Source organism: Fundulus heteroclitus, chromosome 14, assembly GCF_011125445.2.
Source record: "Fundulus heteroclitus isolate FHET01 chromosome 14, MU-UCD_Fhet_4.1, whole genome shotgun sequence".
NCBI classification, from domain to species: Eukaryota; Metazoa; Chordata; class Actinopteri; order Cyprinodontiformes; family Fundulidae; genus Fundulus; species Fundulus heteroclitus.
In genome coordinates, this window is record NC_046374.1 from 26058506 (window position 1) to 26075594 (window position 17089).

Consider the following 17089-nt stretch of genomic DNA (forward strand, 5'->3'; position numbering starts at 1 on the left):
GTGTATGAGACGGAGACACTTTTAAACCCCTCAGTGGCAGATCTACCACCTTTAGCTACTCTGGGTGACGTCACAAAAGCCTTTCAGCCAATAATGATCAAGAACTAAATGCAAGACACTCAAACCTGAGTAGGGCGCCACACAGACGGTTTTGGACACAAAACCAGGAATTCAACAAATGTGCAGTAAATTGTCAAAATAGTGACCGGGACGTGTGGACAGCGCTATAAGACATCCATGCTTATTAGCAAAACAGTGAAGATTCACAACACACTTGTGCTTAAGCGATTTTATTAGTTAAACCACCCTGCAACCCTACACAGATAGGTGGGTATCGATAATGGATGAGTGGATGCTGCGGAATATAAGTCACACCTAGATTGGTTCTGCTGCAGCGGAGCAGATGTGTGGTGTATATGATGTTGGAGGCCTTTACATTTTCAAGGTCTTTATAAACTGGGAGAGTCTGGCTTAGCTGGTGATCACATTGTGTACGCTACACTATGAAAGGCATGCTGAGGATATGTCAGAGCATTATTTTGCTATTTCCTTTGAAACACAGTAAATTTACAGGGTATAATGTTCAACATTCCTTTAAAACAGGGGTTCTCAAACTGTTTGTGCCCAGGGACCCCTTAGCAGTGGTAAAGTTTTTCCAAGAACTTCTATAGGTTCCTCATGCTGATAGTATTTTTTTAAACAGCCTTTTGTACCGTTAAATACATTATGAATTATGTATGTTCTAAAAAATGTATATGAATACACCTAATATTAGAGATTTGGTAGAGATTAGATCTTCATTCTAGATAAATCCAAACTCGATGTAACTGTTGTCGTACTTCCTAATTTTAGCTGATCTGGCTTTTACTGTAATGAATGTAATGAATGTAATGAAGTGGATGGAGTTAAATATTTGTCCATTGTGTTACTCAGCTCAACCCAGACGCATCCTCAGCAGTGCCTCTTCAGGCCCGACAACATGCGTTTCACGGACCCCCAACCTGTGGTTCGTGGACCCCCCGGGGTCCAGGGACCCTAGTTTGAAGGCCGCTGCTCTAACTCATGGATTAAAAAGAATAACCCATAAGGAGCTTTAGCAAACGTTTGGTTTTATTTTTGTTTTTGTGTTTTACTTTATAAAACATACATTGGGTAATTGTACTTCTCTGTTTGGCTCCCTCTGGACAGACCAGACAAGAGGATGACCCTCCCGACGCGGTTTCAGAAGGAGGTGCACACTCACCTTTCCAGAAATCCACAACAGACTGGTCGTGAGTAATGATACGTTTTCCAGACTACAACCCTTCAGTCAATGCAACACTAAAATGCAAACTTATATTTTACAGTTTTATATAACAGTGAAGCAAATGCAAAAAAAAATTAGATTTTTCTTTAAATATTGGACATGTCTGTGATATTTATTTTATTGTTGGAAAATCAAACAACCAAAAGTAGTGAATCCATGCTCAGTGAAATTGTGATCCTGTTGATGGCCTTGTCTGCCCCAAGGAAACAGACGGTGGTGTCGGCCGGGTCTTTAAACCCATCTGGGAAACCCCCCGCATGAGCTGAACCTTTGATCTGCAGCATTGCTGCAGGGGACACTGGTCTGTAAGGAAGTACGCTAAGAATGTGTTGACAGGAAATCTATCAGTGCTGACTGGGTGAAAAAAGAAGGTTTAGATTTAAACAAATGATTTGCAAATACAGAGTAGACGAAGAAGCAATTCAGCTTCCTTAAAGTGAAAACACGTACGCAGTCATCCATTTTAACTTCATGGACGAATGCAATCTACTAAATGTTTGCAGCTTTGCTTGAGCACATCATTTACTAGAATAAGAAAATAAATGCAGAGACAAACAACCCCATGAAGCCCTGCAAACAGGAGCACATATGTTTTGTTTCCTTTCCCTGACATGTATTCATCGTCTCTATAAGATGACAGGTGACGTGAGAAATCATGGGAATGGCGTTTTTACTGCACCGCCGCAGACTGTAGACGTGAAACACCTTCCTCTCTCCTCTGCCGTTCTTCTTTCAGCTCCACTGAATCTAAACGAGAGTGCTGGCTCGGGCAAAGGGAAGCCCTACGACCCCCAGCAGGTCCAGAGTCACATCAGAGAGATTCTGGCCAAGTACAGCAATGGCTTCTGGGTGTCAAAACTGCCTCAGATGTACAGAGAGCTGTACAAACAGGACCTGCCCTCAGAGGCCATCAAGGACCTGGAGAGCTGGACCCACATATGCATCGTATGTACCCATTCTGACCTGGTGACGTGCTTTGAAAGTTTTAAATATTATTTTTTTTTTAGCAAAAAAGCAACATGACATTTGGTGAACTGGAACGCTGAATGTGAGATTTTTGGGACTGCAGCAGGTCCAGAAACAAAACAACTATTTAGATGCTTGTTTTTTGTAATACGTCTGTTAAACAGTTTTAGTAACACAGAACGACAGATTCCCTCTGAGTAAGCAGATTCTCTTCACCCCGTTTTCCTCTTTGGTCCTGCATGGAGATGCACCGATCCTTTTTTTCCCCGATCCAATCCGATACGATGCCTGGGCTGAGCGTATCACCCGATACCCGATACCGAGCCGATACTACTGTTGAATGAACGAACCGTATGCAGTGTTTCTGGTGTTGAATTTGTCAACGGTATCACCACCCCTCACAATTTTGGCTTTGCAGATACTGCAGGCTGCAGTCCGACTTGTCGGCGTATCGAGTTTAAATCAGCAGTCTTGGCTCGGTCCGGCGCTCGCTCCCTGTTGCCCTGTGTTTGCTCATCCCTAGCTGCTTTGCATGCTCTGCGTGATGACATAACGGGTGCATTGACTTGAAGTGACTAGATCGCTGTAGCTGTATTGCTGTGTATGACATTAATGAAAAATGCTGGATCCAGCTAATTAGTCAATATCCGATCCAGGTGTCGGATCGGTGCATCTCTAGTCCTGCAGCCGCGTGCTGCTGTGTGACTGTAACTGTAGACACAAACTACACTCGACATCCCTTCGTAGGAGAATGTAAAGTACCTGGGAAAATATGTGGGAAAATAATTGAAGTTGATTAAATGATTTTCTAACTCTGAATACGTTTGGAACAAACAGACATTATAATGGAAAATTATTTAATTTTCCAGAGTTTCTTTCTTCTTTCTTTTGCTAACTTCTGAAAAATAAAGACTTAGTCTATTTTTTTATTTGTTTTTTCTCCAATTTTGTCAATCATTTTAGTTTTTGAGCTACTTGCTCAACTAGTGCCACCAATAAATGGGCACTAGTTCAAAAATGAATGGGCAATTTCTGCTTCTATGTGTTGTCTGGTCGGGTTGATTCCTCTCAAGGATTTTACCAAAATGAACACCATACCCACAGTGAAACAGTGTGGCAGCAGTTTTGGCCCAAAGCCTTCCGGTTTCTGCTAAAATGCTGTAGATCAGGAGGGATTTTATTTTCAAATGACTCCAAGCATTCAAACCAACAAATGACAGGATAATTGACATTTGGTTTCTAACAGAAATCCATTTGGAGAACTTTTGTAGGGTATAATGAGCCAAGTCATGATGTGGGATGCTGATAGACTCCGACTAACAAAGACTAACAAAAATCAAAAGTTTTAACAAAGTTTGGCTTTAAGGTCACAGAGCTGAACCCTGCAGCTCCAGAGCTCAAGTGGTTCTTTGGATTTCCCAATGGCTCTGAATAACGTTGCCCAAAAATGATAAACAAATATTTTTGTTTTTAAATACAGATATAATACCAACGCATGTATTAGCAGTTTTATTTATTTGAATAATTGCATTGAACCTCCACAACAGATTGATGCTAAAAAGTACCAGTAATATTTTTTAGTTTACTTTTTCGTGTCATAAAGTTGGAAACTAAGTGCTTTTTTTAACATAGTTTGAAGAAAATATTGTTTTTCTTGATTTTAAAACCCTCAAAAAAGAAATAAAATAGTGGTTCTTTAGGAAAATAACAAGTTTCCTTTAGTAGATAGAAAACTTTTTTCTGTTATGTATCATTTACGGCTCTAAACGAGTTTTATTTAGCTGGACTGAGGCAAAAAAAAGTGTCTCTCTCTGGATTGTAAAGGTTGCAGACCCCTGCTTTAAGGATGTGTAAGCTTATCCAATCAGGTCATTGCACCTTGCTCCCACCTGCATTGTAACAAGATGATAAACTTACAGATTTTTCTTCCAGGTGGAGAAAACCTGCAGCAGCAACTCGTCGGAGCTGCTCCTCTACCCCGCCAAGGAGCAGACCAACGCCTCCATTCCCTCGCAGGCCCTTAACTCGAGCTCCAGCACCTCCCCAGCTCTAACTTCCCCCGCCCAGAAGAGGCCCCCCAGCAATCGCCTGGCTCGCTCTGGCTCCCAGTCCCCTCAGTCCGTGCCATCTTCCTCTTCCTCTCCCAGCCCGCCTTCCTCCCCTGCAGCCCTCAGCCCCGATCTGAAGCAGAAGCTGGAGGAGCTGCTGGTGAAGTACTCCAGCGGCCTGTGGGCCCATGCGCTGCCCAAGCTCTTCCAGGACACCTACAAAGTGGGTGACTCACAGTTTTAACGCGCTTTTGTTTTACTTATCCGGTGAAAATGTCGATCATATGTCTGGGTTTCGCTTTTTGTTTTACAAGACTAAGCTGCCCGGACATGTGCTGGAGAACCTTGACCTGCTCGCTGACATTTGCACCGTCAACTACCCGATGCCCGACAACCCTAAGAGGGCCATCCTGTACAGGCGGAGCAGCGCCGGGGGCGGGGAGGATGAGAACTGCAACCGGAGGAGCTCGTCCGCCAGCGAAGAGGAGCTGAAGCTGAGGACTGAGCTGGGAAGGAGGCTCAGTAACCATGAAGTGCCTCCTCTGCAGATCCCCAAAGAGGAGTATCCCTCCGTTCTGGTGATGGAGGCCACCAACACCAACAAAGTTATACTGAGGTGGGAGACGAGCTGGTTGTCCTGTTAGGAGCCCATGGATCACGGACCTCTCACTGTCCGCCTCTCCTCCTCTGCCAGGTACATTGGCGAGGGTTACTCAATGGCGCAGGACTCCCTGGAGGACGAGATGAGGGTGTTTTATGGGTTAGACCAAAGCCGACAGGCGCCTCTATCTTCTCCATCCTCGGGTCAACTAGTAGCAGTCCGGGGTGAGGAGGAGGAGGAGATCCTGAGGGCACAAGTATGTGAGGTCATGTCTGATAAAGTCAAGGTAAACTCAAACACAAAAAAACAACTAAAGATGAGCAACGGAAACAGGGAGTATTAGTAACTTCTGTCGTTATATCTGTAGGTATATTATGTGGATCACGGCTTCTCAGAGGTGATCAATCAAACCAAAGTGTTGGAGCTGCATGAGAAGTTTTTCAAGCTGCCTTTCCAGGCGACCAAGTGTAAACTAGCCGGTGAGTTATTGTGCACTGCAAAAAGGGAAGTAAAAGTAAGTCAAATTTTCTTAAAATGAATGATTTTTTTCTTGATTTAAGCAGGTAAATAAAACTATTTGCCTATGGAATAAGATTTTTGCACTTAAAATAGGAACAATTCATCTCTATCATCTTATTTCAAGGGCAGGATGTCTAATTATGTTATTGTAGGGGTAAAAATACTCACTCCATTGGCAAATAGTCTTATTTACCTGCTTTAATCAAGGAAAAATACATTCATTTCAAGAAATTTTGACTTACTTTTACTTCCCTTTTTCTAGTATGGGTGTCTCTCAAAAGTCTTCACGCCCATTGAACTTTTACACTTGAAGCCATGTTGAAAGCTACAAACATTGTAGTTTGGGGGGGATTTTGAAAGACCAACAACAAGTGAATAGTTATGAAGGGGGAGAAAATTATTCTTGACTCCAGTCTGCTCCAGGGCAGCTGTGGCTACTAACATAGCTCACCACCGTCAGGGTGTGGATGACTTACGGTAGTGTGAAGCACTTTGGGGTCGTCACACTTGATAAAGCGCTATAAGTACAAGCCGTTACCATTTATATGTACGACTGATCGAGTTAAAAGCTAGTCCACTTAATTACCTCGGTACCGGTGTGTAATTTAGTGTTAGTATAAATCCAGCTGTTCTGTGAAGGCCTCAGAGAACATTAGTCAACAAAGACCATCATAAAGACCAAAGAGTACAACAAATCAGGGATGAAGATGAGAAGCTGTTTAAGATAGGGTTAGATTATAAAACCATGTCCCAGGCTTTGGACATCTCACAGAGTGCTGAGTTAGGGTTAAAAAATATAACACAACTGTAATCCAACCAAAACATGGGCGTCCACCTAGACTGGGAGGTCAGGCAAGGAGAGGTTTAATCAAGCCAAGAGGTCCATGGCAACTCTGGAGGAGCTGCAGAGATCCACAGCTCAGGTGGGAGAATCTCTCCACTGTACACCTGTTAGTTGTGAAATCCATAGTTCTGGCCTTTGTAGAGGTGTTTCGAAAAAGATCGTCTCTGTTTGTCACGGGTCGTGTGGAGAACATTTAGAAGAAGGTGTTGTGGTCTGTTAAGACCAAAAATAAACTCTTTACACAAAACTTTACACGAAACCAAAGAGTTACTAAGAAACAACAGTGGGATGACTTAAAAACTGATGTTCACTGATGCCATCCATCCAGTCTGACTAAACTATATTGCTAAGATCAATGGGCAGGAACGTCAACCTCCACATGGACAAAGCTGGTGGAGTCATACTCTTGAAGGCTTGCAGCTGTGCTTGCAGTGATAGGCGGTTCGACAACGTATGAGCTCAGTGGGGCTGAATTTAAATGCATGGCACACTTGTTGGATTTTTATTTGTAAAAAAAAATAATCTGATAAACTGTATCGTTTTCTTCCACTTCACAAGTATACCCTACATTGTGTTGGTCTAAAACAGGGGTCTACAGCTCTGATCCTAAAGAGCAGCTGTTTTAGATGCATCCCAGCGCCAACACATGTGAATCAGATGGCTGATTTTTCCTCATCAGCATTTCATCGAGTTCTGCAGAGGCCTGGTAATGAGCCATTCATTCAACTCGGCCCTGTTGGAGCACAGACATGTCTCCAGACGACTCGAGTTGTAGTAACCTGGCCAGCCAGATTGATAATAGTAATATCATCTTTATTGTCATTGAAACATACAATGATATATTACAAATGTGTAGCATTCTGCACATTATCAATCTGCCACTGCTTCCGTTGATAGCAGAACTCTCCAAGCTGATTGGGCGAAATAAAACCAAAGGTTTGTTTTTAGCCAATCACGGTATCAAATTAAAACGTAAGCAGCAGGCTCCATGAGAAACCACAAGAAGGTACTTCTTCTTGTTGTTCTTCTTTCAAAGAAAAATAGTCATGGATTCTTACAAAACAGACGAGATGGCAGCAGCTACACGTGCATCCTCCATGTTTATGTTAGTTTGGCTGCAGTATGTCCCGCCTTAAACCCCATTACTGCAACGTGATTGGCCCAAACCCGCTTTTGGTTCGGGGACACAAACGGTTAAAGCTGGAAAAATTCATCTTGCAAGCACGGTTAGAGTTGTAGACCCCTGGTCAATGACAATAAATCTGCATTAACCACATTGAAGATTGTGGTTCTAGTGTAAGAAAAAAAAAAAAAAAAAGCTGTGTGACGGCAAACAAAAAGAAGTTGGAAGTAAGATTGGTTTTAACTCTCCTGTTCAGGCCTGGAGCCGTTCTGTCAAGAGCCCGCGGTGCTGAAGAAGTTTGAGACGATGGCGAGTGGGAGGATCCTCCTGGCTGAGCTCTTAGAAAGGGGTCCCACACCGCTGGTGGTCCTGTACGACACCTCCCAGGACGACGACGTGAACATCAACGCCGCCTGCTTGAAAGCCCTACAGGACAAGACACTAGCAAGTCCGCTGCAGGTAGAGAAGAGGCCAGGCTGCGTGTTTTTCAGGTGTACGAGCACCCAGCGACTGAACGTCTGTTTATCCCTCAGTTGAACAGTGCCTATATGAACGTGACCGTCAGCAGCGTTTGCTCCGACGGGACCATCTACTGCCAGCTGCCCTCCAGAGGACTCGCCAAGCTGAACGAGATGCTGGAGAAAATAGAAAGTTACTTCCACTCGCAGGTAGCGAGATTGCACGCCCTCTCTAACTTTTTTTTTTTTTTTTTCATAAGAGCATTTAAAAGAAACACAGCTGGAAAACTTTTAGCAAACCAAACAAGCTTGTATACTTGTTATATTTGCCTTGAGCATTTTCTTTTACAGACATCGCTTTCCTTTACAAGTTTTTCTTGTCTTCATATATTTAATGGAGAGGACGTTATTTTAAAAGAATAATCTAATTTTCACATTTTTTTTTTTTGTATCTGCTCACACCAGCTATCGGTTTTATTCAGAACCCCACTGGTGTACATCAGGGCTGTGTTTTGGGACCACTGGGGTTTTAGATGTAACTGCTTCCTCTTGGTCAAATTCAGTCAAATTTAAGACATCCGCTATGACTGTTATGCAGATTATATTTGATTGTACTTCTCTCTACACCCTAATGAAGTTCCTAAACATTTGACTGAAGCGCTTAGATGCAGTCAAACAGATGTATGGTTGACTATAACATTCAGTATTGTTGAAGGAGATCCTTGAGTCTTTTGGTGCTTTAGCAAAACCTTCTGGTATAAATCAATGGATTCTCAGTTCAAAATTCTGGTTTGTTGCTCATTTTATCATCTGGGAGACAACTCCAGGTAAAGCTGCATTGTCTCTCGTCCTGAACTGGGAATAATCGTACACGCTTTGCTTTTGTTGCATAAACGGTAAACGGTAATGCGCTTCATGCACGTCCAACCAAAACCGTCTCAGGCTGGTTGCAGGTTGTTGAGAATGCTGCTGCGTTTTACGTGACTCCACTGCTAGTGCACCTGAATTGGCTCTCGGCTCATTTTAAGGTGCATTTTTTAAGATTGTTGTTACTTGGGGAGCTCTTCAGAGACACGTCACTCCTCCAACTGGACTGAAAGCAAAAGGAGACAGAGAGCATTTTCTCCAGAAGCACCTAGGCTCTCTTCTTCCACCAGAGATCATCTGAATCTGTGGTTTCTTTTAAAAGACAGCTATAACATTGTCATTTAAATCTGTTTCTGATTAACCTCTCCTGTAAAAATGTCGATAACGAAGCACTTTGTGATCTCCTTATCTTAGAAGGCGGCATACAAACAAAGGTTTCCTTGTTATTATAAAGCTTTAAAACTTCCCTCAGGTATTTACTTTCACTATTTTGGTTTCAAAGACCCAGAGTTTGAATCTTTTAAAGCAGCCAAAGTCCAAAGGACGAAGAAAGTCTGGCTTTGTAGAAATACAGTCTCAGCACATAAGGATGGGTCACTATTCTAATCTTTGATCAAATTTACTGACAAGAAATATTATTATTCTTACTAGTATTAATTACACAGGCTGCTCAAAGTTTCATGTCTTCAACAAAGCTAAATCAAACTGGAAATGTAATGGTGCCGTGTCTCTCCTCTCAGGCAGTGGCGTGTGCAGATTGAGATTAGGCCGGTAATCTGGAGTTAAGACATTCCCGGGGGACTTAATCTGTTAGCAGCACAGGAAGCAGTTGCTTTTCTAGGTGTGCCTGCTTTACGTCAGGAGGAAGGCTGCAGATGTTCAATTCAAGTAACTGTTTGTGGAAACATTTAGAAGAAAGTGCTGTTCCTTTCAGTTCAGTGGTGAGTTTTTTGGCCTCTGATAAAGGAAGTAGGTTTTGTATGGAGAGGGAAATGCTAGGATGACTATTTAAACCAGGCGTGTCCACAGTGCGGCCCGGGGGCCATTTGTGGCCCCTGTACTGATTTTGGGCTGATTCTTCAAATTGTTCCCTTTCTTGCTGTTGAATCTTAATGGGTTAAACCAGGTGGTAAAACAGATGGCTGATGCAGATGGAAGATTTTAGTTTTTAATTAGGGAAAAATATTAAAGAAAAGTTAAAATCCTACAATTGAAAATGCTAAGTACAACACAAAGTCTTCATCTTTTAATAAACACACTTTTGACATTCACTTTAATTTCATAATAACATCTATCCAATGACATTTAATTACTCTTAATGCAGACTTTGGTGCATTAAAATATTCTTTGAATTTAATTATTAAAATTGGCTAATTACAGCATTTGACCCAAATACTGTTCTTATATTGCTAGAACAAAAATGGTAAAGTTTATCATTGTTAAATCATTTGCAAACTGGATAACCATCTTTTAATATGACAAATGAAGAAAACCCTTTTTTTGTCTTCTTTTTTTTACCTTTGGATCTAGGATGATTTATACATTAATGTCCTACAGAAAATCCGACTAATTTATTTAATTAGGATAATTAATTATTTGTAATTAAGTAAATTAATAATTTTTTTTTTGGTTTAAAAAATATTTGTTAATTTTTTGGCCCTTGAGTTCCTTTGATTTGAAAATTTTGGCCCATGTACCGAAAAGTTTGGACAGCCCTGATTTAAACGATCAGATGCTGTTTTATTCCCCTCTCTCTATATATATATAAGGAACTGCAAATAAAAGTCCAAACCCATAATGATCGTACAGAAAAACAGATCCGGGTGTTAAAGTTTAACTATCAAGCGACAGCTGCACAAACTCAGACGTTGAACCATGCAACAGACAGCATAGTCCCGCGTAGGATGGACAACAAGGTGGTAACCATATCTGCTTCATTTCAGGTGACGTCAGAGTTTCTGGTATCCAGACCCTTTTGTGGGAAGGCATGTCTGGCTCGCTACAAAGGCAAATGGTCTCGTGTTGAGGTAAGGATAGAAAAACACTCGCTGCAGATTCAATTCAATTCAATTCAATTTTATTTATATAGCGCCAAATCATGAAACATGTCATCTCAAGGCATTTTACAAAGTCAAGTTCAATCATATTATACAGATTGGGTCAGATTATACAGATTGGTCAAAAATGTCCTATATAAGGAAACCAGTTGATTGCATCAAAGTCCCGACAAGCAGCATTCACTCCTGGGGAAGCGTAGAGCCACAGGGAGAGTCGTCTGCATTGTACATGGCTTTGCAGCAATCCCTCATACTAAGCAAGCATGAAGCGACAGTGGGAAGAAAAACCACCCATTAACGGGAAGGAAAAACCTCCGGCAGAACCGGGCTCAGTATGAACGGTCATCTGCCTCGACCGACTGGGGGTTACAGAAGACAGAGCAGAGATACAACAAGAGAGACAAAAAAGCACAGAAGCACACATTGATCTGTTCTACATTAGATGGTAGTAGCGTGTGGGCCGTCTTTTCTGGATGATGTCACAGTTAACAGAACGCCAGACCAGGTGCATCTACTATGAAGAAAAAGAGAGAGAGCAAAAAGTTAAAAGCTGAAATGACGACAGTCATTTCAATGCAATACAATGCAAAACTGGAGAACAGTAGACTGAAGAACAGTAGAAATCAGTAGAGTGAGAAAATTAGACCCTCCAGTTCTGTAAAATAAATAGATGACGCTCCTAATTTCTTTTAAGCTGAAAACTAAAAGTGTGGTGAACGTGCCCGATGTCTTTGAACCCAGATCACCAACCTGCACGGCAGCAGAGTGCTGGACATCCTGTTCGTGGATGTGGGCGTCCAGGCCTCCGTGGAGGTGTTCGAGCTCAGAGAGATCCCGCCGCTGTTCCTCCGTGACCTCGTGTCCATCCCGCCTCAGGTCCACCACTGAAAAAGAAGTCCGCCGCAGCAAGAAGCAAGCTTGTGATTTTTAACAAAGTCGTGTGCAAAACAACTTGTGTTCAGGCTGTGAAGTGCTGCCTAGCAGACCTGGCCGTCAGCGTGGGATCCTGGTCTCCAGATGCTGTCCAGTGGCTCCGAGACAAAGTGCTGAATGCCTCAGACTGCAGCATGAAGGTGACCTGCTTCGTGCCACGCTAAACATTATGTTGGTTATTCCAATCTGCATCTAGACAATAGTGGTAAAATACTTACGTTACCCCAGAGGTAGTTAACATGTTAAAATGCTCTTAAAAGCATTTAACATAGGCAAGGTAAGTTTATCTGTGTAGTTCAAGGACAACGATAAGTAACGATGATTAAAACATACAAAAATAAAAACAGAATAAAACAAGCAAAAAAAACTACGGAAGAGGATTAGAGCCACTCAAAAAAAATAAAATAATCTACTCAATTCTGACTTTTTTCTCAGAATTCTAAGAAAAAAGTCAGAATTGAGTAAAAAAAAAAATTTTTTTTTTGAGTGGCCCTAATCCTCTTCCATAAAAAACAGTTGGAATAATATGTAGAAAATTTGAAACAAAGTAAAACAGGAAAATGGAAACTGAAATCAAATATTAATGGTTTTAAAAACAGTTGGACTACAAAGTTAAACTAATGATGTTTCAGTAAACAGTCATAGGCAATCCTAAACGTATGCGTTTTTAATCTTGATTTAAAAGAACTCAGGCTTTCAGCACTTTTACAGTTTTCTGGAAGTTTGTTCCAGAAAAGTGGAGCATAGGAACTAAATGATGCTTCTCCATGTTTAGTTCTGGTTCTGGTTCAGCAGAGTAGGCTGGAGCCAGAAGACCTTAGTGGTCTGGAGGGTTGATACACTGATAACAAGTCTGTGATGTATTTAGGTGCTAAGCCATTCAGGGATTTATAGACTAACAGAAGTATTTTAAAGTCTATTCTCTGAGATACAGGGAGCCAGTGTAAGGACTTTAGAACTGGGGTGATGTGCTCTACTTTCTTAGTCTTAGTGAGGACGCAGGCAGCAGCGTTCTGGATCAGCTGCAGCTGTCTGATCCACTTTTTAGGCAGACCTGTGAAAACACCGTTGCAGTAATCAATTCTACTAAATATAAACACATGGATTAGTTTTTCCAGATCCTGCTGAGACATCAATCCCTGGTGGATCTGGTGCAGAGTGGGCGACTGTGGCTTGATGGGTTGAGTAGTTGTCTTGCAATTGGAAGGTTGTCGGTTTGATTCTTGCTTCCCTTTGTCACATGTTAATATGCCCTTGGGCAAGGCACTTCTCCCCAAGTTGCCTACTGAGTTGTGTGTTGGTATGAATGTGTGTGCGATTGGGTGAATGTGGCTCTAGTGTACAGCGCTTTGAGTGGTGAGTATGACTGGAAACATGCTATATAAGTTCAGTCTGTTTACTAAACCTTTCTCCAGGGAGCGTTTTCAGTGTGTTTTTGGCCCTATGACCACATTAGACAAGCATAGAAGTGCATTACATAGACCAGTTAAGCCTGGACTGTAATATACTACTTGATTGATTAAAACAATCCAGGGTTTGTGAAATCTTTCTTATAGTTGTCAAAGTAAAAAAAGGGAGATTGCCAAACGTAATACTAAACTATCCTCTTGTCTTGTTAGCTGGGTGTGTTTCTTCGTCCCATAAACTTCAGTTTTATGCCTTTAATTTTATTTTCCCTCCTCACAAACCTCCACGCCGCCCAGGTGGCCAAAGTAGATGAAGGGAAGCGCTGCGTCTACGTCCACTTGTTCCCTGACAAGAACTTCCACGACCCGACCCGCAGCCTCAACCACCAGATGGCCCAGTCCGACCTGTTCAAACAGCAGCCAGATGTCTTCCTGACCAGCCACAGGTCTCCCCCGCTGCTGCTCCTCCGCTCATTTCCAGTTATCTCTGTTCACAGTCGCAGTAAAATCCTACTTCTTTATGTATCTTCTCGTTTCACAGCCCAACCAAGATCTCCACAAACCCGTTTTCCTCCAAGACGTCCAGCAGCAGCAGCGACTCCACCAGCGGGAGTCCAACATCGGCTGCTGTCCCAGCCAAGCCTCACCCCAGGAGGGCGCTGCCAGGACCTAAAGGAGGAGGAGGAGGAGGAGGAGGGAACATGGATCCTGGATCACCATCCTCACCTTCATCCTTCCTGCAGCTGCCGCCGCTTCTTGAACTCCCCCCTGCTGGTAGGAACGAAGAATGAAACCCGTTTTGTTCCCGGCTTCAGTCACTAAAATGCTGATTTGGCGTGTTTACAGGACAGAACATGGATGTGTACGTGTCCGTGGCGTGTCACCCGGGACACTTTGTGCTGCAGCCTTGGCGAGACATGTATAAACTGGTGGTGCTGATGGGAGAAATGATACTTTACTACAACAAAACCGAGGAGAGGCCCCTCAAAGTGGAGAAGAATCTGATTTATGCTGCTAAAATCGAGAACAAGTGAGCTACGGCACAATCTTTACTTCATTACTTAAAGCAGGGGTGTCAAACTCATTTTGGTTGAGGGGCCGCATTCAGCTTAACCTGATCTCAAGAGGGCCACACGAGTTAACTCATTGCGAGATTAAATAGAACTAATAAATGTGGACTTGTTGTTGATTTTTGTATTAAATGAATTTCACTTTTACACAATATATTATGAATAACCTCAGCATTTTTAAGAAAAGTATGTGCAATTTCAACAATACTTTTACTCAGTTAAACATTTACTTGTGCATTATGCATAAGAACTGATCACAGTGATTATACAATGTTGAAAAACATTTATTCACATTTTTTGGAATCAAATTTTTTTTTGGAAAACACTGTCCTACATGACCAAATACATCAAACAGATAAAAATGAAGAAATGATTTAAAATCAATATTCCACATGTGAAGTTCAGTGCTACCATCTGCTGATTAAAACACAGCGCCCCTCGTGGACAATATAGGAACTGCAGATTTTCAATTAAACGAAGTACATGTTTTTTTCAATAATTGTTTTATCATTCTCTTCCTTTTATCTCCTCTTTCTTTCACCTTTTCTTTTTTCTTCTTGTTCTTCCTTTCCTCTCCTACTTTCCCATTGTAGTGTCCATATCATTTGAGAGATTCCCGGCATGAATCATAATAAAACTATTCACATTCATAAATCAAGCGGAGCACTATGGCAAAAGCAGTACTGCTCCACTTGTGAAAGTCAAATCTGATGAGCTCTTTTTGGCATTAAGACAACAATTATTATTGCCACATTGCCAGACAGGACACTGGATAAAATCTTTTCTTTCTTTTTTGTTGTTGAATAATGATAATGCATTTCGCCACCGGGCCAGACTAAATTGTTCGGCGGACCGGAACCGGCCCGCGGGCCGTATGTTTGACACCCCTGACTTAAAGGCTTTATCAGCTGGTTGCATATAAATATCCGGGTAGTGATGGTTCTGTGCTTTCATGGGTAAAAGGCCTAATGTTTCTCCATCTACTCTGCAGCTGGCACCGTGTGCTAGTGAAGGGGGTCCTGACCAACGGGCTGGTCTCTGTGTACGAGCTGGACTACGGCAAACACGAGCTGGTCAGCTGCAGTCAGCTCCGAACGCTGATAAAGGAGTTCAGGCAGCTGCCGTTCCAGGGGATCCACGCCCAGCTGGCTGGTGAGTCCCCCGCCCGCTGCGCTTTATTTCAGCATTTTCATTTTAGTTTTCAACAAACGCCGTTTTTGAAAAGTTAATTTCCCTTCACTCTGGTACCCCCAAAAGAAGCCACATATAACATCTTTGTGAAAGAGTGGGAAGGAAGTTAAAGCCATGGGCGACGGGGAAGCTTCTTAGAGTTGATGTGAGGGTGGATGGAGCTAAATACAAGGCAAAGCTGGAAGAAAACCTATTTAGGGGCTGCAGAATGCTGGAAACTGGGCCAGGGGTTCGCCTTACAGCAGGAAATCCATCCCTGCAGCCAGAAATATGCTTTTAGTTCAAAGCATATTCATGTTGCACAGATGTCTAATCATAAAGGTGATAGTGGAAGCCTTTATGGTTTAGCTATTCATTTTTAATTCCACACTAAGATCCACTGTTTTTAATTTGTCTCATACAATCCCAATAAGGTACATTGAAGTTTGTGATTTTAATAGAATTGAATAGAATAATCCTTTTATTGTCCCACAGTGGGGAAAATGCGGCTGTGTCAGCAGCAAGTTAAGGCGGAGAAATCCACAGCAGAGGAAGAAATAGTGTGCAGGTATTAAAAGTGGCGTGCTCAGATTAAATGAAACGTGCACCTGATTAGGGTGGTTTGAAGTATAACATGTGAATGTGTAGCTGTGCAATGGAAAATGGAGGTAAACTCCATCACTGCTCGTTGGTTATGAAGCGTCAACAGCTGGTGGGAGGAAGGACCTGCGATAAGGCTCTCCTGTGCATTCAGGATGCAGCAGGGATGAGCTCTGCAGCAGCTGCAGGCACGGGATGGAAGACGGTGACCGACAGCGATGTTGTTTTTCCCAGAGTCCTGCTGTCTCCCACCACCATGCCATGCAAAGGGCTGCAGCGCTTTGACTAGACTCTGTGTCACTGCCTTGTGATGAGAGACGGTTGATTTTAATGGGTTGGTCACTGCCACCGCGGTGCAGACCCGGCACACGGCAGGCGACGGATCGCTTCTTTCCCAGAAATGTTAACGGCTATGAAAGTGTGAGGCTACTCATATTTTCAAAGTAGTCCGTGACCGACAAGGATGAAGACTTTGCTGGAATTGACTGAAATTGTGTTTTTATGTCTACTCTACAAAAGAAAAATTACGACCAGGTTCATTATATTACATATGGAATATCGTCATTTTAAGGGCGCACCTCAGGCTGATCCAGATAAATGGCTGTAGAGCGACAGCGACAAAAGTTGACTATTGTTAGGAAGACGGCGTGTGCACGGTCACGCCACTGATCTCTATTATACACTGGAGTGCTAATCACCGTCTGTTTGAACGAGTCGCTTTGAAGCCACCAGCCGCCATATTGGTACTCCCTATTTTCCCCCAGTAACTAGGGAATATGTGCGCTACAGCATCGAATAACGAGGATTTTCTCATGTTCAGGGGGGGCTTAAAACTTTTAAAATGTCAAATGCCATATACTTTTATGTTATGTTCTAAAAATATCAAGTACTGAGAAAGTCATGTGCTGAAATATTTTGCATTTTATTTATTTAAATATATATAGATTTTTTTTAATATGAATAACATGTAAAATATTTCAGCACCTAATTTCCTAGTAGTTGATAGTGTTAGTACATCCACTGACTGTAGAATTACCTGTGAAAATTTTCCCACAGCCAGAAAACTGCTTGTTGTTGCAACCAAATCCTATGGGATTCTGTGAGAGTAGGGAGTAGCAAGA

The 17089-nt window shown here is 42.3% G+C and overlaps 1 protein-coding gene across 2 annotated transcripts in view; it reads left to right on the forward strand.

Moving 5' to 3' along the window:
- tdrd7b (tudor domain containing 7 b) overlaps positions 1-17089 on the forward strand; it is a 31771-nt gene that overhangs the window by 13837 nt on the left and 845 nt on the right. For both annotated transcript variants that reach the window (XM_036146621.1, XM_036146622.1), the window contains 15 exons: positions 1189-1271; positions 2043-2251; positions 4205-4543; positions 4635-4936; positions 5015-5207; positions 5289-5400; positions 7664-7866; positions 7941-8075; positions 10676-10759; positions 11531-11665; positions 11752-11862; positions 13426-13574; positions 13670-13902; positions 13975-14158; positions 15190-15350. In XM_036146621.1, coding sequence (XP_036002514.1) covers positions 1189-1271; positions 2043-2251; positions 4205-4543; positions 4635-4936; positions 5015-5207; positions 5289-5400; positions 7664-7866; positions 7941-8075; positions 10676-10759; positions 11531-11665; positions 11752-11862; positions 13426-13574; positions 13670-13902; positions 13975-14158; positions 15190-15350 — 2633 coding nt within the window. The remainder of the gene's footprint in view (positions 1-1188; positions 1272-2042; positions 2252-4204; positions 4544-4634; positions 4937-5014; positions 5208-5288; positions 5401-7663; positions 7867-7940; positions 8076-10675; positions 10760-11530; positions 11666-11751; positions 11863-13425; positions 13575-13669; positions 13903-13974; positions 14159-15189; positions 15351-17089) is intronic.